Below are 21,346 nucleotides of genomic sequence, written 5' to 3' on the forward strand. Positions count from 1 at the left end.
TGAGAAAAAATAATACTTCTCACCTTTAATTTGAAGTTCTCAAGACACTTTACTGTAAACACAAATGAATCATCCCAATATTCCCATTGTAGGAAGACTGATATTATCTTCTTCTTTCATACAGATCCATACCTTGAGATGAAATGACTTGCCTGTCTCACTTTCAGATCTGGGTGCAGAATCCATAAGATACAAGTACCAGTCCAGTCTATTAATTGAGAGATCTTGCTGTAACCAATCAACCTTGTACTCTCTGATCTGCCACACACTTCTTTTCCTTGACATCCTGTCCCTAATGCAGGAAGTAAATAAGCTGTCCAATTTTATGGTGAAAGTATCATCTGTGAGCAGAGAGCAGCAATACGTTTAGAGCTCCTTTCCAGTTTTGGGTAAGCCTGCATGCTCCGAAGGCAGCGCTAGGCACAAGCAGTGGGCAGCTCATAGGAGATGTCTGTGTTGCCAGGGAGAGTGAGGTTCCAGGGCAGGCATGACATTGTCCTGCTGCGAGAAGAACACAGGGAAGTCAGGCTGTGCGTTCACAGGTGGAGGTTGCTATCCTAACACAGAGGCTGATGGACCTTGTATGGCCTTGCAAGGGTATGATGAACAGGGTGCTGTGCCCTGGCTAGGATGAATTGGCTGGAGGAGCATGTACAGGGTTGTGTCCTTCACCTTTGTGCCGCCTCCTCCTAGCAGTACCATTGTTGCTCTGAGTGCTCCCAGTTTAGTGATAAGAGCATAGTTGTGAACCTGTGCAACTCTAAAGCTTTCTATCTGAACCACAGCCAAGTTCAGTGCTTCCAGGGGTGCAGGTTAGCACACCTTTAAGGCAATGTGCCATACTGTCCCATTCAGAAATGATAAAAAGCCGTGTATCTGCACATCCATCCCAACTTTGGAGTGTAAGGAATAGCCCTTATACTCAGAGGAGTCCCTGGTATAGGAATAGGAATGCCTCTTTTTTCCCCTACTTGGGCCTACTGGATGTATTTTTACTGCCTTGTGCTCAAGTCTCCTTACTGCTCATCAGAACAGAATTTGAATGTGAGCCCAGTTTGCCGTCTGCTTCTGGTTTTCCCTACTTTGGAGTGCCCACTAGCTTGCTTCAGCCTGGAGCCAGCATAAAAGTCAACTCAGAAGCAATGTGGACAGAGTTTAATGCGTCAATATAGACACAGCTATTTTACCCTGCCTGCAAAAACTCTGGATCTGCAAAACTCCTGTCAAGAGTATTGTATTATGGAGAAGACCATTATCTCTTTCAGGATGAGAAGGACTTGGCTGCATCTGCTCTGGGTAAGGTAATTATGGCTGAAGGCATATACTGTATAATGCCTGGTCCAGAAAATGCCCAAATGGTTGTCTTTAGCCTCAGTGCTTTATAAACCTGTGCAGTATAAGAAGCAGAAATGTATTACTGGTCTTCTGTGGTCTCACCCAGAAAAATGTGTGTTTGTCATGTTTCAAATGGACGCCCATTCTAGGGAAAGGGAAGATGGAGAGAACAAGCAAGGACAAAAGGAACGAATTCTAGTTAGTACAAGCCTTTGCCATGGTTTGTGACTTAAGCATCTTCAAGGTGATGTGAGTCACAGCCAGTTTCCTTCCATTGCACAACACACTTATCCTGGGGGAAGAATTGTAGAAAACCCCTAGAAAACTACGTTGGAAGTTTTCTCTCTCACAGGTAGAAAATTATTTCCATGGGGACACAGAGGGCATGGGAGACCTCTTTACATGTTTATCTAAACAGCAGAGAGAACGCATTGCTTCAAACCACAGGCTGCATGCATAGGCTCAGTGGATCCCTGTAAGATATTCCTGTGACTTACTTGCTATTGAGAGGCAGCTGGGCTGCACAGAACTTGCCAGCAATGGATGACTCATCCTTCCTCCAAAACTGATTCTTGGGGAGATACTTCAGTGTCACGCTGTTTATCTGGCAGAGGGGAACTCTGTGGGCCAGCAGATGTTTGCCCATCTCCTGGTGCTTAGGTCTGCAAGGCAGGGTGAGAGATGTGAGGGAGAACATTCAATCAACCTGCAGATGCCAGCCATATGCAGATGTGTTGAAACACTGGAGGAACCTGGGGTATTACCGTGAAGCTATCACATAATAAAATGGAGGGAGAAGACTCATCTGTCAAAACAGGGCATTCCATGAGAGTCTTATTTGCTGTCTCTCCATGTTTTATCTCTGTAGTCAGGAATATTTTTGTATAAATAACCTTCCTTCCACCACACAATTACAACACTTCTTGCTATTGCTTATAGGTTGAAACACTGCCCAGATTGCTTCAGAGAGGTAAGTGGTAGGTAAAGTCAACATCTATGAAATCATGAATGGCATGGATAGGGATCAGTTGTTCACCATTTCTTCCAGTACATGAACTAGGGGTCATCAAAGAAAGCTAAGAGGTGACAGGCTCAAAAAGATTGCACACCACACAAAGTACCATTCCTATTAAGCTGTTAATATCCTTGTGTGGGATGTTGTGGATGCTAGAAAGTTTACTGTATAAGTCATGAGAGGGGGACTGGACAAGTTTGTGGAAGACAAAAGCATTGGGAGCTGATAAGGACAAAGATCTCACCTTTGGCTCTGAAAGTCCCTGAAATGTATTTAGTTAGACACTGGGAAACTATTTAGGGGAAGTATTGCTACATACTTACACTGCCTTTTTCATACTCTTCTCTAGGTAATTGACCCTTCTCTAGGTCAATTTGCTTTTGACCATGGTGATGCTTGGATAGAGCGATGTTTTTCTGTCCCTATGCTCTTAACCAGGTAATGGGAACTGAGAAATGCCAGAGATTGGGTAAATAACTAATGATCAGAGCCCAGTTGGCCATGTGCTATGAAGTGGTGCTGCCCAGCCATTTTATGTAGGTGGGCTGCCGCCCTTCTGTGACGTCCATCCAATGAGCCTTCTTATGCCTGATCTACCTGGCACCTCTAGGAGCTTGGAGATCATCAATTTCCTTGTGCTCATTAAGAACATGTGTGTTGCTGACTCAGCACAATTCCAGAAGCAACTGCCTGATCAGAAATGTGACAGTAAGAAAAGTGGAAAGATGACAAAAGGGTCAGGAAGAGGCTACAATTCTGCTAACCAAAGTTGCTCCTGGGAGTGGGCTGAGGGCTGCACTCAGTGTCCTCCTAGGCAGGAGTGGCCAACCCAAACCAGTACATCCCATCCCTCCCTCAGACTGTGGTGGTAGATGTGGGAATTTTTGTGTGTCTGACTGTGTGTGGCTTGAACCTGCCAAAAATAGGAAGCTTCATGAAATTGTGGATATAGTGGTGAATAATGGATCGCGAATGGAAAACAAATAGAGGGGAGACCATCTCTCTACTGCATATTGTCTGTGGGCAGGATCCAGCCCTGCCCTAGGACAGAGGAACACAGTAAGTTAAGCAGGTTGTAGAAAGTCATTCTTGGGACTGACATTTGGTCCAATCCAACACAACCTTTGGACGGATGTAGGACTCTAGCTGACTTTGGAAATACATTTTCTTGGATGTGGGGGATGTCATGTGATGTGTAAGCAGTTGTAATGCAGCTGGGAAGTGTGCTGTATAATGAGCTCCTTACTCTGTCAGCGCCATGGCAGCTATGGGGCTTGAGGACATGTCTTTTAAGGCACTCTGAACAACGTGTGTGGAGTAACGGCATCCCAAGGAGTGAGATTGGAATAGATGTTTGGGAGAAGTGAGAAGGGCAATGTGAGGCAAGACACAACCCTGCGAGTCACTTGCTGAAGGTATGAGCCTGGCAGAACACTTCCAAGTCCCTGTGCACTTCTGGGGAACTGCAGGATGACATGCACGTCAGATCACCTGAAATAAGTCAGTGATCGGTCCATGTCCAAACTGCAATGTGAGAATCTGTGTTTAGATGTCCGTTTGACACTCTGAGCTTGACTGCACTGGAGGGCTGAGCTTTGCCTAGAGTGGGGAAGCTTTTTTGCTACAGTGTGAATTAGAAGGGATATCTTCATGTACACTTTCAAATCTGTAGGTTTATTGCTGTAAGCAAATTTTTTTGGTTTCACCTAGGTACACAAATGAAACACAGCTGTTGTTCTCCCAGGATGATACCTCTACTGTCTCATTAAAACTTGAGGGTACAGTAAAGCCTCGGGATTGCCTGCCCATCTCACTTCCCCAAGCAGCCTTTCCCTCCAGTGCTCACATGCCTCCTGCTGGACACCTGTCAAACCCTGTGTCCCACACTGCAAAGTGCTGCACATTTTCTTGAACAGATCAAGGTCCTGACTTGACCTGGGTGTTATGATTTCCTCCCTCCTGCATCTTTGGAAAAGGAAGATTTGGCTTCCAAGACAGGGACGGATTGAACAAACTAAGCTCCACTAGGCTGGAGTATAAACTCAAAATTGCAGTGCCTTGCTGGAAATCTGTGAGCAAGCAGCTATGTCATGCTGGAGAACGCCCTCAACATGGCTTCCCTTTCCCTGGTTCTCACTTCTACCTCCTGGTGCCCAGCAGCAACACAATTAGTGTCAGGTCACAATGTTTTGGCTTAGCAGTGGGAGTCAGCGCTGGAACCCCTCTGATCCTAGGAGAGCTGACTCCTGACAGCTTTAGCAGACTGTTTTCCTGCTTCCTGAGACAGCCAGCAGCATGTGCTAGCTGCATGCCTACATTGCAGTTCACAGCCTACAACAGTGGGTAGGAAGGTGCAGGAAGAAGTGATGAAGACTTCTGGGGAACTTCTCTGTGGTGGGGAGATCCCCCCGTGGCAAGGGCTATGGAACAGGAATCTGGTCTTTTAAGTCAGGTACAGTTTGGAGGAGGGTGGTGCTTTCAAGAGAGATCTGTCTGTCTACACATGTGGTCTTGGTCCCCTGCCTGCTGGACTTTTCCCTACAAGAGTCTTGAGAGCTTTGCTGCATGACTGCAGAGGCAACAAGCTACTGAACACATTTCTGACTGTGCAGAGATGCGCTTGTCTCCTCTTTGCAACTGCTGTCCTACTGAGCATCAAGAGAAATGTCTAAGCCAGCAAGTCCATCAGTCTGGAACCTCTGGTAGATGGGGTCTTGCTGTAGCTGTCTCCATCTGGCAGAGTAGAAATAATAACTATCTGGCAATCATTGTGGTTTGAATTGGCACTAGGCAAGGGTATGGTGTAGAAAAGGAACCAGCAGAGCAACTCAAAAGTATGCAAATTTGGGGATCCTGGAGTATACCTACTGCTTTGGGCACTCAGGGATGAGGTAGACCAAACCAGGGTTACCAGGTAACGGTAGCACATGCCTGATTCTTGACAGCATTTAAGGTAAAGGTGGAGGGACTCAAGAAGAAAGGTTGTGGTTCATTGCAGTGACTGTACTCGGGGAGATATACTATCACTGTGCCTTTCCTGGATTGGTATAAACTTCCTTACACAGGGAGCTGGGATAAAACAGGTGAGAAGCATGTACTGTCACTCACATGGTGATCTTTGCTGTGTCCTTGGTGCTGTTGCTGCAGAAAGTGATCTCAATGCTGGTGACTATGTTTCGTTTCTTCTGCAAGTGGAACTCAACCAGGCTGTGATGGACTGAGCAAGAGGCAAAGTATGTGGGAGTGAGGGCAGGTACTATCGGGTGGACCTACCTCTGCCAAAAGAAGGCATCTAGCACTCATTCCCTTACCCCACCAACAGAAAAGATTAAATAGATGTAAGAAAGAAACTAGTCTCTGTGCTATGAGTAGCACAGTGGGCAGGTCTGCATAGTCCAGTGTAAACAGGCATTTTAAGGCCAGGTTGGATGAGGCTTTGGGCTACGTGGTCTAGTGGAGGGTGTCCCTGCCCATGGCAGGGGGCGGTTGGAACTAGATGATCTTTGAGGTCCCTTCCAACCCAAACCATTCTAGGATTCTACGATTTTCACTAACCTTTACTTCAGTCTTGGGGCCACGTGGCTGTCTTAATCCAGGGCTGTGCCCACACTAATAAACCCATTGAAAAGGTCTTTATGGGGGGGAGATGTGCAGGGTTATTGCTCTTCAGCTGTGTGCCTCAGACCATCTGGGTCACAGCAGCTGATTCCAATGGGGATGGTGGGTTATAACTGCTTGGCCTCCCCAGAGAATCTGCCTCATTTGGTCAACCCCCTTCTGACTTGTTTTTCTCATTGCCACTTACCACAGAATGGAGCTGAGGGACTGGTCATTAAAAAAACTTCCACTTCCTTGGGCAACTTTCTCATGTTGACACCTGCCTGCTCCAGCAGGCCTGCAGAAGGAAATACAGCCAGTGCAGAGAAAGCCATGAATGGCCCAGAACAGAAATAGAATAGGTCCCAATTCACCTCCGCTCACCCCACCCAACTCTGCTGTCTCAGAGGACAGACCCTTTCTTTATACCAGTGCAAGCACAGGTTTGTGGTGTCTGTTTGACAGGTTAACATCCCCCCAGAGAACCTGTTCCGGCTACCCCAGGTAATCATCATCAGAGTACCTCTCGGTGGCTTTGTTTCATTCCTCTGCTAACAAACTGTGTCATCAGTTGCACCTGTGCAAAATGAGCAGGACTAAAGACTACTGAGTCGGGAAACTTAGTGCAGATCTAAATGACAATGCAAACACAAGGCGTTGGGAAATGGAATTTCTTGGTCAAGTGAGAAGACCACCATAACTTGAGGCCTGCACCACTGACTAGCTGACAATGTGGCTCGATGAGATGGGGAAGGGGTGGCTGAGCTGAGAGCACCTATACCAAAAGAGGCCTCTCCTTATATTCCTCTGGTACCAGACTGCAAATAGCACCAGAGGACACTTCTCCTTGTGCCACAGCCCAGTTTCAGAAGCCTAAAAGAGGTAACTATTAACTTCTCCCAGTCCAGGGAGTTCAGCTTTGGGGTGGCCATGGCAGGAATTTATGAGGAGACACAGCAACAGTGAGTGGTTTGTAGAAGAATGGGAGTTCAGACTAAAATTTCCAACTGCTTGTCTAAACAAGACACTTTTGAGCTAATTGCCCACTTGTTAGGCAGATGATTCTGGAGACTCCCTTTCAACTCATTTGTGGACCCTATGAAATGTTTAAAGATCAGAAGTGTTCAAGATGTTGGTGTTCTACCTTGGACAATATATGAGTTTTTAGAGCATCTCTATAGAAGCCTGAAAACGAACAGCTTCTCACTATCCCCAAAGAGATCCAAAGCAAATCCTGCTTGGAGAAATCTGAACCACATATACTGTGCTCTGCATTGACACCCATCAGGAATGTATTGTTATCTGGTCCAGGAAAGTCTCATGCTGGTACTGTACCTATTCTGGGACAGGAAAACAGGAAGGGGTCAACACAGTCCAGGCAACGACCGTTTAAGAAATCTTGATGACTTGCACACGGGAATGCCACCATCGGACACGAATGATTCAAGGCACTGACATAGAGATGTACTGCCCTCATGTGATCACAGATCAGATACTTATAGCCTGCAAGAAAAAATGCAGAGAAAAGCAGCCATGAGCCTTTCCATTGGCTTCAGTCTTTTTGCACGTTCCCATGGAACTGAGAGTCAAGAAACACTCTTAGTGATTCTGCAGCCATCCCCTTCGTATTAATAACATTTTGCAGAGCACCTCTGTGACTACAAGCCTAGATCCCGCTGCAAGAGAAGTTACATGGGAAGTTAAAAGTGTATCTCCTAGACTAACAGAGTCCCCCAGAAGAGGGGAACAACAGGGCTGCCATGTCTCTGTCAGCGTACCATCAATGAGGCCCCAAACTCTCTGCAAGGGGGTACAATAGCTCCTGCACTGGGACCCCAGCTGTGGGAAGTGAGGTACCATAGGTGCCCTCTGTAACCTGACCCTCAATGCAGTGGGCTCATCCAGAACGTATTTGAATATTTATCCACGCTATTTACTGTGTAAAGTCCTGTTCTCTAGAAGGAAAAGGCAGTGATTGTACAAGCCGTGTCTCTAAGTACAGACACCACTCCCAGCATGAAAACAAAAAGAAGCTTTTGCTAGCAGTAGTACCTAAGAGCCTTTCTAGCAAAAATATTTCCTTTGTTGATGCAAACTCTACTAATGCTAGGGTTTTGGCTCATTCAGAAGTTTCACCAAAATCATGTCTTTTGACAGTGGTGCTGCCAAGACACTGACCTGTAGGTAATTTTAATTTCAGCTGCTTGTTGTACTGCTGAGAGATGTGGGCCATGAATCTCTGCTGCCATGTCTCTCTATAAATACATGTTGTCTTGCTTTGATGTCTGCCCTGACTGTAGCAGCAGCTGCTTGCCAAACAACATTTTCACAGGCATTAAATGGCCATGAAAGCCCTTTGCTTGGCCACATAGTGTTCTTACCTGCAGAGATGAATCGGGGGCATCCTGGCTGATCTTTTCCTCCATTGACGAAATAATCGATGTGGCCTACTGGAATCCGGATCCCAAAATCTGAAAGGAGGTAAAATGCCACTTCATTCTCATGCTTGTCTATTCTATAGGCTTTACCCTACATGGTGTTTGACAGGCCCTGATAATTGGTTGAGCATTAGTAGTGCTGGACCCAGCTCCAGTGCCCCAGACAGCAAGGACAGATTTCCTGTTCCTACATGCATGCATTGTGCAGGTTTGCGGCACGGAGCGGAGAGTGCTCCAGGCCCTGTCATCAAAATGACTGGGAACTGTGGCTTAATCACCACCTCTGTGACTCAGGTTCTTGCTTCCATATAAAGGAGAACAAAACTGACCACAACCTTTGGCGGATTGTGAGGCAGGATTAAGAATTATGTTGGTAGATGTTTTCATGATCTCCAGGCCAGAGGTGTGACTCAAAGGCACCACATTATTCTTTAGCACATGTTCTGCCTACATAGACCCTAAGTGCTTTAGAAAAGTTAACTCTGTTGTTGCACCAGCTGTTGGTTTGACTCTTACTTTCCACCAGCACTCGCAGTGGCACTTTTCTTACATCAGGTGGGAAAAAGCAAAGTGAGACCAGACATGTAAATTCCTTCCAGGTGGGAAAGGCCACGCTGAGCTAATTCTGCATAAACTCACTCTGCTGTAGCAGGGTTAAGGGTTAAGAAAGATAGTTGCTGCAAGATTGCACCTAGTCTAGTCTCCACCTGTCTGTTGCTGTGACATGTTCTGGGTTATGGATATCCACCAATTAATTCATCATTTAAGTCTGTCTAATCAGGAAACTTTCTCAGAATGAAACTGAACTCATGGTAATTTGGCATAAAAGGGAAAATGACCGACACACTCCTTAGCAATAATGACAGCAGGAGGAACAGAAGCATGGGCCCAGGAAGATGGAAGCCAGCTTACTGTCAGCATCAGTATGAATGGCTTCCACGAAGAGGGCATCCCCAGGATCCAGGCGTTCCTCGGGGCTGGCTCTGGTGTACTTAGGGCCTGCAGGATCCAGGCCTGTAACAAAACCAAACACCTCAACAAGTGGTCTTCAGCCCCTCTCTTTCTTATTTCTGGATCAGTTATTTTATCCAAAACTTTAAAAATCAAAGACTCTCTCTGGTTTTGCTCCACAGCTCTTTATAGGTGATTGAAAACACTTCAGCAAATTACGTCTCTGGGATCACATTCTTCTCTGTGTGTATGAATGTGTGTGAGGAGGCAGACAATGGGATCAGACATATCTTGGGTATAATTCCACCTCTCTTCAGGCTCCTAAATCTGAACTGGAACCTACAATGTCCAGTGTGCCTAAGAAATCATAGAACAATCAGGAATGTAGAAAAAGGGCTGTCTTCCAGCAGAGTTAAGCATTAATGGAATAAATAAACTTAGAGAGCTTTTACTACATGTAGACAACATAAAGGGGAAGAGTCTCTGACTCTGAAGTTAATTACCATGGTTTCCTGGGAAAGTGTCTGCTTCTGCTTATCTGAAGATGTTACTTATCATAAAATCCCGGTGCAGAAGAGTGGTTACACTAAGTCCCTCCTAATGTAAACTTTGACTCACAGCTTAAAAAAGGGCCCGGTGTGAAACTCAGCTCCTGTTAAGAAATGCCTGCATTTCAGGCTGTGTGGGTAGCTGTGACACATGAAGGCTGAACCAACATTTCTCTGGACTGCCCTGCTGAGTGTGCAGTGAGACCCTTCTTGAGGATACACCTCTGTGAGACAGACCAGCATGAGCTGGTCTCCCAGACCAGACTGGGCCTGTGGTCACTCTACTGAAGCCTTTATGTCTGTTCCTTCTTGGTGGCATTTTCCCTCCTATCAAAATGAATCTCCATCCCTGGGGATTCCCAGAACCTGACAAGATACTCGACAACCTGATCTAAGTTAGAAGGCAGCCCTGCTTGAGTCGGGGGGGGGTGGACGGGTGGACGGGTGGACTAGAGACCTTCCAAGGTCCCTTCTTACCTAAATCAGTCTGTGACTCTATTCACACTCCATACCTAAAGGCTGACAAGGTCCTGAATGAACCCAAAAGCTCTAAATGCCATGATCAGCCTCTAACCATCTTTCTCTGTAATTCCCCCACTGCAGCCTCTTCCTTGCACCCAGGAGTCAGGCTCTCTGTGTTTAAAGTCAGCTCTGATTTGGTACAACTGGGTGACCTTAAATCAGTCTACTGTGAAAACAGCTGACTTGTGGGAGAGAAGAGCAAGAAGCCTCATCTAGGGCATCCCAACATTGGCTCAGGCTCTTGCCTTTGGTCCTTGCCTGAGCTGTGTTATAGGGATCCCATGCCTAGCCCCGTGTCTTGATGGTCCTGCTTTTATCTTGCTGATTTGACTTCCTGGGACCTTGAGCTTGCCTCATCACTACAGACTTGCCAGGCGATCACTGAACTGTGGATGACCCTCGTTCCCATCACTGGACCTGCTCTGCTCTTCTTGCCCAGACATGGTATGACTATGTCAGTGAGGCCAGTGTCCCTGACTACCTTGTTGTCACCCTTGGCTCTCGGCTCACTTTTTCCTGCAGAGGAGCTCACTCTTGCTGCTCCCCCACAACAACATGCATTGTAGACTTTAATTTTAAGAACCACTGAGGTATACATGCTATAAAGTAGAAGCAAAGCATGTGGGTGTTAAGGGGTTTCATCAGTCTTGAGGCCTCGTATTCTTTTAAGCTGGCACCATTTTGAAGAGTGGAGCAGAGGCAGAAGGACCCTTTTGCAAATACATGCATTCTTTTGGCAGTGTGGAGGGGTCTGATGGCTGGAAAGGCATTGTCAGGGTCTTCTCATGCTAGGAAGAAGCCTGTAAGCTTGGATCTAATGAGTCCTTATGCAATTAAAAGATCACTGGTTGAAACCCCTTCCTTGCTATTTCATTCTCTCCCTTGAAGAGCAGGTGAGGACCCAAAACTCAGTTTTATGATACCTGTTATCCGTCCCAGCTGACCGCCATGGAAATGCCCCACCAGGCCCCCGACATGTGCACCAAGGCTTACCCCAATGATGTGGATGGATGTCCCTGAGACTCCCAGGGCCTGCAGATTGATAATATAAATTAATGTTGCTGTAGCAGCCAGGTGACATACCCTGTCCCACCCCATGCAGCAGCTCTGTAACTCTTTTAATGTAGGATTGCTTTTGAGGTGTATAGTGGAAAACCAAATAGATGTGGGAATGAAAGCCCTTTCTGCTTTTCAGAGTCTTTCTTCAGGTCCACAGATGCAAACCCAACCCTGACCAGGTCGGTCAGATGCTCATAACTACATAGTCTGTAGCTTCTCTTTCCAAAGCTTGCTTCAGACTGAATTTCCCCCTCTCAGCTGAGTGACCCGTGTTCACCATGTGAATAATCTTTTTCTCAGTAAAGCAGAGGAAATTTTTTTTTTCACTTTTATACCACCATTGTACCAATATCCTGATTAGTATTTTAAGATTATATTTTCAGAGATTAAGGATTTATCCATGGGCTGAACTGCCAGGTAAATCACAGCCACTTGGACATGATGTGAGATGATCCCATCCAAAGGAATCCAGCTGCCTGCAGGCTGGTCTACATGATGCAGTGCCATACAATGGGAGGGCATACGGTGCATGATAACGTGGGGGAACGATGAAAAATCCTGGCTGTGAAATGTATGAGGCCCTATCCTGGAGCAGTACTGAGGCTTATGAGAAGCCCAATATAGTCTTCTGTGGCGTAGTGATCCAGGAGAGGCTGGACAGAAAAAGTCCTTAAGTAGCTGGACTAGAGCTCAGCACAGACACGGAATGAGTGTTGGGGACACTGTCCAGCTCAGTCATTTTTTCACCATGTGACCTACTCAGTAATGAGGGGTGACAGTCCTTCTCCCCCCCCCCCCCCCCAGCCCCCTAATGACACAATGGCTCCAAGGGTTGCTGTATTTCTGGGTTGAAATGTGTGACTGTGCACAACATGGTGCACACCCAGGAACTCCCACACTGTGCAGCCTGGGGTTGCAGCATAAACATCACACTAAGAGTTTATGCACAGCAGGTTAACACAAAGATGTACCACCCTTATTGCATAAGTGTACAGCTGTGCTGTACATGAACAAACTGAGACACATCTGGGGATTTCCAGCTTCTACGAAGTATATCTGAAGACCAAAGCAAATATAAAATAGCCTCAAATCCCACCCTCTCCAGCTCCCTGGACAGAATTTCCAGGTGGAAGAAGGCGGCTGTCCAATGAAGCACGGACCTGAGAAAACTGAAGGCATCCTTCAGGTTTTCCCTGGGCTGGAGAGGCAGCTGACAACTGGGATGTTTTCCCAGAAAAAGTCAAAACTCAAGAGAAAAAAGAAAAACAGTGGCATGCTCAAGCCTGGACTGAGAGAGAGGGGAAAAATAAATCTCTTTAGTGCTACACAGAGCTCACTCTGGAATAAAAAGCCCACTTGTCCATCTCCTGGAGACAGCAGGTTGGGAGCAGTTCTCTGGATTGTTCGCATGAATGATGTTCTTTGGCCATGCTTGCCCCCACTGGAAATACACAGTAACTTACCAGGAGCTTGCTGATGAATTGTGAGATGGAGAGGGCCAGCTGTGTGACATTTTCCACTGCGGAAGGATAGGCTCCTGTAGACCCATAAACCCAGTCTACTGCGATCACGTTCACCCGGCTTGTGTGCAGTATGGCATGGACAAGCCCTTCAATCCAGGAAGGTTTGGTACCCAAAGCCCTGTGGAGTCATCAGAAACATATTAGCTTAGGTGTCTTCCAAAGTAGCGTATGTGCCAATATGTTGTTCACCGGTGCTGGAGCTCTACATGTCTAAAAGGAGGCTGCCAAACAGTTGCTAAAAGTTTTTTTCTGGTGCCAGACAGCCTGCACCTGACATTTCTTTGTGGTGGTGTAATTACACTTTCCAGAGTGGGCCGATTCAGATATTTTAATGAATAAGATAACATTTGCAGGGCTCAGGCTGAGATCTCAGACTTGCTGTGGTGCTTCAGTTAGCCATCACAGAGCCTATCTGGAGTAAGGCAGCTGACCAGGAACACCTAGATCCTATTCTGCTACCAACTGGTGGGAAAGTCCTTGGTCAAATCACCTAGTCTTTCACTGCTACATTTCCTCATCTGTAGATAATTTAAAGAAAAAAAAATCTATACCCAAGAATTCAGGGAAAATGGAGGAGGCTGTGTTCTACCCACTTCCCCTAATACTACTTGGTGAGGGGCGTGCTATGTCACACGAGGGCAACAGCTGGTTTTCTGAAAAGACCCTGCAACATCTTCCATGGTTTCATCCGGGTCTTCTATGCATATTCCCTTCAGGCTTTTGCACATCAAAACAGATGTTATAGGGTCACACCTGAAAAAATGGCACAGTAAAATAAACTTGCAGAATGGTGACAGCTTAAAAAAACCCAGCTCAAACCCCTACAGTTTCAAGAATAGAAGTATAGCATGTCTGGCAGGTTCCTAAATGGCTGACTAATCCAGGCTATTGATAAATCAGGACATGAGCTCCAAGAAGACAATTTAAAGGGGCAAGAATCTTAAAGAAAGACTTCTTAAAAAGGTTGAAAGAAGGAAAGAAAAGGGAAGAGGTAAAAGAGGAGAGAGAGCGCAAATGAGCAAGAGAGCAAGTGAGAGCGAGAGAATGAGCGCAAGAAAAATGATTTCCTGACTTTTTTTAGGCTCTAAAAAATATGAAGCACATACAAAATAGGCAGCTGGTCACAAACTAAAAGGACTGCAAGTTGTATTGCAATGAGGGTTGTCAACAGCATTTTCTATGCCTCTGGCCCACCAACAGTCTCCCAAACAATTCCCAGGTCTGGTTTGGGGCTTAGAACTCCAGACTCTGTTCTTAGCACGTGTTTTGCACGTTGCCAGTCTGCTGGGGAGACTAAGGTCACACGAGCAGGAAGTTTCCATGCCAGCCGCACCCAGTGCTGGGAATGCCCTAGCAGTGTTTAATTTACCAGTGAAAACTTAGTCACGGTGTTTCTGTATCTCTCACCTGAAGCCATGGATTATGATCTTGGTTTCCAGGCTGCTGTTGAAGCTGGAGTTCTTGATGCCATCATTAGCTAAAATCAGCTCGCCACAGCTGGGGCTTGAGGAGGTGAATAGAAGAAATTGGACCTTAAGTTTACTGCCCCGTAGGAAATGTGCTGTCTGGAAGTCAGTGCAGCGATGCCCTGGGAGTCTGTCTGTTTGCCCTGCAACAAGAGGGTGTGAATAGCATATTTCGTCTGTGTGTGTGTAATGCAAAAAAAAAAAAAAAAAGCTCATTCTAATTCATTAGGAAAATGAAGGTTAGCAATCTTGCTTCTATTAATAAAGATTAAAAGGATAGAACATAAATTAAAATCAGCCTATTCTAGAAACTTCATCTGTCTGATAAAGTGGTTCCTGTCCTTTGACGGAATTCCAGCATTGGCTGGAAAAGATAACCACGGATGTCATGGCAGCTTTGACTTCCGAGAGTTGTTTTACTGAGTTGCGAATGACATTCTGTTGGGGTTTTTTTCCACATTGGCCACACATGCCAGCTACTAAGTACATTTATGAGCTGGCTATTAGATCTTTAAAAAAAATGGTTCCCAACAGGTAGTCACCACTGAATGGGGATATTTCTATTCAAATTCTGGTAGGCTTAGTAGAAGGTACAAGTCTAATTGACAATTGTATCAAAAATCCAGAAATAAATATGAGAATGCTGATGACAAAATATGAGAATGCTGATGACAAAATGTGTCAATGATTATTTCCTGATTGACTCATTTACTGGATGAAAACGCTTTATGGGAAGGAAAAGGCAGCTACTGGAAGGCACTTAGATCTAGACAGCAAAAAAAACCCCACCCTCAAACCGGTAGCTAGTAAAAAAATGAGCAAATTTAGGCTAGAAAGCAAGCATGTGGGTTTAGCAGTATGTATAGCTAGTTTACCCACAGAAGACCTGGATTCTCCATATTTTGTCATTTCAGAGGACTGGCTACTATTTTGAAAGGCTTGTTGAAGGTAAATTGTTGGATTTACTGAAGGACTAATGGGGTGAAATTTATTAACTTGCAATGAGCAGGAAGCCAAATAATTGATTAAATGATTCCTTCTGACCTAAAAAAAATTATAAACTGGCATATTTGCATCCTGCTGCAATGAGAATGCATGCACCTCCCTTTTCTGGACTGGAGGAAGCGAATCAGCCTTGAATCTGCATGTATGATAAAATAAAAAAAATAATAAAAAAACCAAAATCAAACAACTAGCTTGCTAACTGCTGGCTGTTTCCATAGAAGATACTTTACAGTAGCTAGGCAGAACATGGCCTTCTCACAAAGAAGAGACATTCAACATTCAGATTCTCCCTTGCGGGATGTGATTATCCCTTACTGTTGTTTATGTTGGTCTTCCTGTGTACTGACGGCACGAGGGAAAGAGATGTTCTCTGAGATCAGTTTGGAAGAAATGCAGCTCATGAGGCAGCTTAACTAGCAAGGGCACGTTGAGCGCAATCACGGTGCATGTCAGAAATGGCGTAAGATGAGGGGATCCTGAGTAAAGGTAAGACAGGAGGTGCACTGCTGTGAAGCTGCAGGTGATGTGGGACTGTAGCAATGATCATAAAAGCAGTTTCATTAACAGTACAATTAAAGAAAGAAGTGGAAGCATGGTGTCTGTTTATTTTTTCTCAGCTACTGCAGATTACACTTGCTAAGCTTTCAAAGCAGGACATGCCAGTGCCAGAGGTCAATAGGTCCCTTTTCTGCTTCCTTACATTTCAGGCTAAACCCAGATCATTCTTTTAAATCAGGTTAGTAGAATTAAATCACTGAGACTGATTGAATCAAAGCATGGGAGAAAAAAAGGACCATTCTTCCACTACCCTTTCTCCTGGCATGTAACTAGATTAGAGCAAGGACCTCTTGACACATGGGCTGTTTAGGGAGAATTGAATTCAGATCCTTCTATGTAAAACCTTCAATCCCTTGCCAGGCGCTCATGCTTTTCTTACCTGCTTGTGCTGAGCTGAGGAGCAAGAGAACAGCAAAAACAATGAGCAGCTTTCTCTTCAGAGCCTCAACCATCTTCCTGTTAGTCCACTACAAGTACAAGGATTGTACAGGGGAAAAACAGCTGTGGTGGGTTCCTCTATCAGCTTGACTCTGTTAATGATCAACCAGCTTGTGCTCTTTTAGGAAAAAAGGGTAGGGGCAATTACCTCTGCTCTTCTTTGACCATTAGCCAAAGTCTGTGTCAGCAGAGGGCTTCACTGACTTTTTGGTTAAAAAAGACACTGATGCCCCTTTCCTCCCCACCTCCCTTTCCTCAAGGCAAACTTCTGACTTCAGAAATCAGCTAGTGAAACCAGTCCAGTGACAGAGTTACGGTACTTTATCCTTACCATCTAGCGCTGTCTGCCAAATTCTGACTGGTGACACTGATTAGTCACAAGACTTCACTGTACGCTCATGCCAGGAAGATTCATACCAGCCTCACATCTGTGTATTTTCCTATTGCCATTGCTGTCTCTTTCCTGTATTTCTACTTTTGGTCAGATTCCTGTAACTGCCCAAAGAACACAAATCAATGGATTACTTCTGAAAAGTGAGAGGAAAGACAGGGTAAAGTGTAACTGGTGGCCATATCGCCGTAATACACTCAGACTGTGCATTTCTTAGGGTGAAAGCACTCTTCACTTTTCCATCTCAGTAGTGCACCAGTATCATAAGCATGCAAATACTTAAAACAGATGTTTGAATAAAAAAACTTTACTGCTTTGATGTAAACAGGTGGAGAAACGTAAGTGCACAACCAAACGTGTAAGCAGGAGTCCATCATTCATGAGATGGCAGTACCATCCCCCTGGCTATGTTAGACTTCCAGGTAAGGGCACACCTGTTTGCTAAGTCTCACTGGTGCGTGTTGGTCCTTCTTGCAGAAGAACAAGGTAGCTTTGCCCTTGACTGCGTTAAATGGCAAGAAGTGTAAGGAGTGAAGGAGCATTCCCTGTCCAGGCACTATTTTACAGCTGCTTTATTTGAACAACAAAATGAAGAAATTGCTGCAGTCTGATCAGAAAGATGACCAAAGACCTTTCCAAAAGCATCAGACATTATTTTCCTTTACAGTTATTGGCAATAGCAGTCATTTCCTTACTCCAGTTTGCTCCAGCCAAAGGCTCTGGGGAAGAGAGGCTGCTTTGGGCAGAAGTTCTTTTTTATTTATTTTTAAAATTTATTTTATTTATTTCCAAGTCACTCCTGAGAAAAAAATTTCCCCAATTCTCTGCCTAGCCTGAAGGGTGGCTGAAGCCCTGCCCCATCTGCATCTTCCCAGAGACACATAAATACAGACATTCTGATCCCGCAATACTAGGCTCCGCGATCAAGCTGGCTTGTTGTCAGAGAAGTATGTTCTTTGTCAACCCAATCAATTTTCCAAGATTGAAAGCTGCAATGTGAATAGCCAACTCCTGGCTTCCAGCCCACTTTTCCTCTTGCCAACCGCAGCACTAGACTCACCTTGATTCACATATCATAAGACAAAAGCTTGTACACTGCAACGGGCCCGCTCCTCCTTCATTACACCCACAAATTCCACTGATCTGGATAATCTCTGAATCAAGAAAGAAAGAAAAAAACCTGTGAAATCATACCAATAGGCAGTGACATTTCCATACGAGCCTCCAGAACAACAGCAGAATTGTGACAATGACAGATTATTCTTAGAGTTAAACAAATTGGAGCACCTAAAGAAAACCAGCAAACACTTCTTTCCATTTTTTTTATTTAAAATTATGGTAATAAGCTCTATGCTTTGTAGCAGGATGCAACTGTTACTCTTTGCCAAGTTATGTGGAAATTTTGAAATGCCATCTAATATAAGGCAGGCACCAGTATTACAGCCTTAGGGTAAAAGAAACCTGCAGTCAAGATGTGCAGATCTGATTTAGCTTTGCACGGCTCCGTGCAAAACATGTTGTTAAACAACATCCTGGTGTGCTAAAAAAATATACATATATCTTCATGACACTGAAAATTCTGTTTGTAGAGCCGTTTTTGTTTTTTTTTTTTAATCTCTTATTTAGTAATTCCAGGAAATTTTTGATTATATCAGCACACTGCGGTGGTCCCTCATGCAAACAGCGAAAGCCACGCAGTTCCTCTGTGCTTAAAATGCTTTTACCAGTAAAACTATTTTGGTATGAAGGGTTTTCCTTTTCTTTTGTTTGTGAACTTAACTACTCAGTAACTACAGTTATATTAGTTCAGAAACTTAATGTTGGTGCCACTTGTTGTACTTCCCAATGGGAGTGATTATAATGGCAATGAGAACACTGTTGCAAAGACTTTCAAACCACATATTAGATTTCTTTCAACAGTTGCTTACAGCGTACCAACATGAAGCACAGCGTGATTCACTTGAGGATGAGTTGGGGATAATGAAAGCAAACAAACTTGATTTTATGCACAAATTCTTTTCATTAAAAAAAAAGAAAAAAAAATTTGCACTGTCTGCACATTCAAGCAAATGCTGAAAGTGCCCAGCTCAGCCGAAAATGTTTTCTCTCCACCCACAAAGCACCAGCTGGCAGAGGCATATCAGGACTGCAAATGCCCAGTAGCCAAGTGGAAATCTGATCACGAGAAAATTCAGTTAGACTGCAAAACTTCACTGATACTGGAAACAATGCAGTTGGGATAGCAATGTGGGACCTTGGGGGAAAACCAACTGTGAATTTAAGCAAATGACGACTATTTAAAACCACTCCCTGTGGTCTTTGCATTCGAGGGAGGGCAGGAAACACATACAGAGCTTAGCTCACTGTACTTTAAGGCCTGGATCCACCCTACTGCTGGAATACTTGGTATCACAGCTCTTGTATTTTCTGGCCTTTGCCCATAGAGTAGAAACCATGTCTTCATATTAAGCACCTAGGCTCCTGTGTATTGTTCCCAGGATTGACAGAGGAAGTGGGTTTAGTTCTCACCTCAACATAAAGCAATTCAAACTCCTGTCTTTCAAAAGAATGTCCTAACTATGAGATAGTGGGAAGAAAACATTGCAGATTGGCTTGGCAACTGAGGAAGGGAAAACATGGGCGAGTCTGATTGGGTACTCAGTCAGGAAAGGAAGAAAAGCAGTCATTTTCTTGAGTCTTCCATGAGTACTTTAGGGACCTTCTACTTAGTGTGACTGTATAAGTATGCACAAGAAGGGAGAATGCATCCTTGCCACATATCCCTGTAGTCTCGCAAAAATAGAGGAGCCTAGGAGAGGGCACCAGTCATCAGGCTCAAGTTTCTCTCTCACTTTCTCTGCCCTGTGAAGCCCTAATCATCCTCTACAACGTGATACAGCTCGGTAGGAAGAACTTAGCCCTGCTTTGAGTGAGTGTGGGTGACCTCCTGTGGTTCCTTCCACCTTAAAATAATCTGTTTCTAAGTGCAAGTGTCAGTCCCTGCTTCAGATTCCTCTCTGCTAACGCCGAAGATCTCATAACCTACAGGAAAGTTGTAGTGTGCAAGGTAGGAGGTGGCACCCTCCCAGCAACAAGGTTCAATCCAAAGTCTCTGACACCTTGGGAAGACGTTTTACCTGACAAGAGGACTAGTCAGCAGCAGAGAACAGCTGCTCCTGCCACCAGGATATGGCAGGAAGAGGGCCATGTTACATTTCTGGTGTAAACACTGCGACTTGGAGCCTTTACAGGGTAGGGAGCTCCCTTTGACACTTGACAGAGATTGAGAGCGGAGAAAAGGGAACAGAGGGACAGAAAGGCTTGTTGTGGGTTTCTATCACTGAGCAAAAGGAATTTATGGGGTGGGCCTGACTCTATTTGGAAGCCAGTTACGTGCTATGTCATTCCAACATTGCTATGGAGAATGGATCAGTATTATTCTGATTTTGTAAGAAGTGAATGAGACAGCATTGCTCAGCCCAAGGTGCAGTGTCATTCTAGCTCATGCTGCAGCATGTAGTGATGAGGTAAGGGAGCTTATGGCGACCCTTAGAAGGAGGGGAAAAAAACCACTCAGCTTTGGAACGTCTTCGGTATTGATTTTGGAAGGTCCTTTGGTTAGAGATCTCCATAGCTGCCTATTTTTTTTTTACTGAATTGCTACAGGCACTGCTGTATGAAGAGTGGAGCTGAGGTCATTCCAAGTGGCAGTGAACAGCCCAACGCAGCTGCTCGGCAGTGAGTGCGTGGGCTGAGCACACTGGGAGAGAGCCAGCTGAGGGATAAACCTGTGGTGAGAGCCTCCCCGTCCAGCACTAGTGCCCTGCTGGTGTTCGTGTTCCCCAGGACAGGCAGTCGAGCTCCTGGGAACTGAGCATGCTTTGAGGCTGTAAGGTCTGCAGCTGGACCTGCTGGCAGCTGGACTCTTCTCAGACAGGATAACACACTGCGACCAGGATGCAGGTGAAAGAGGCTGAAGTATCCACTCGCAGCAACTCGCTGCCATGGGAGGAAAGCTGGCTCGCAGCTGACACTGGAGGCTTTGGCAGAGTAGCAATTTTGCAATAGCTGCTGAGTATTTATGTTTCCCAAACTGTTGTGGTATTTTCCCTTTCTTCCTCAATGTATTTGGTTTGCGTGGCAAGGTTTTGGTAGCGGGGGGGCCACAGGGGTGACTTCTGTGAGAAGCTGCTAGAAGCTTCCTCCATGTCTTGACAGAGCCAATGCCAGCCGGCTCCAAGACAGACCTGCTGCTGGCCAAGGCTGAGCCCATCAGCCACGGTGGTAGCACCTCTGGGATAACGTATTTAAGACGGGGAAAAAAACCCAAACTGAAAACTAGGAGCAGCTTTTGCAGCCAGAGAGAGAAGTGAGAAGATGTGAGAGGAACAACTCTGCAGACCCCAAGGTCAGTGCAGAAGGAGGGGGAGGAGGTGCTCCAGCTGCCAGAGCAGAGGTTGCCCTGCAGCCCATGGAGAAACCATGGTGAGGCAGGCTGTC

The 21,346-nt window shown here is 45.4% G+C and overlaps 1 protein-coding gene across 4 annotated transcripts; it reads right to left on the bottom strand.

Annotated features, from left to right (window-relative positions):
* Window positions 1–29: 29 nt before the first annotated feature.
* Window positions 30–16,518, bottom strand: PLA1A (phospholipase A1 member A). Of its 4 annotated transcripts, none has more exons than XM_075764946.1 (11): window positions 16,397–16,518; window positions 14,396–14,597; window positions 12,929–13,106; window positions 11,330–11,438; window positions 9,298–9,399; window positions 8,329–8,418; window positions 7,283–7,450; window positions 6,156–6,245; window positions 5,459–5,567; window positions 1,833–1,997; window positions 30–292 (listed from the first exon to the last, which is right to left on the bottom strand). In XM_075764946.1, the coding sequence occupies exons 1-11, from the start codon at window positions 16,467–16,469 to the stop codon at window positions 70–72; spliced, it is 1,509 nt and encodes a 502-aa protein (XP_075621061.1). In that variant the 5' UTR covers window positions 16,470–16,518; the 3' UTR covers window positions 30–69. The 4 variants fall into 4 exon arrangements, with proteins under 4 accessions (XP_075621061.1, XP_010296440.1, XP_075621075.1 ...); XM_010298138.2 differs by having other exon boundaries at window positions 30–501; XM_075764960.1 differs by lacking the exon at window positions 1,833–1,997.
* Between the last annotated feature and the right edge of the window lie 4,828 nt (window positions 16,519–21,346).

Source organism: Balearica regulorum, chromosome 1 (assembly GCF_011004875.1).
Source record: "Balearica regulorum gibbericeps isolate bBalReg1 chromosome 1, bBalReg1.pri, whole genome shotgun sequence".
Taxonomy (NCBI): domain Eukaryota; kingdom Metazoa; phylum Chordata; class Aves; order Gruiformes; family Gruidae; genus Balearica; species Balearica regulorum.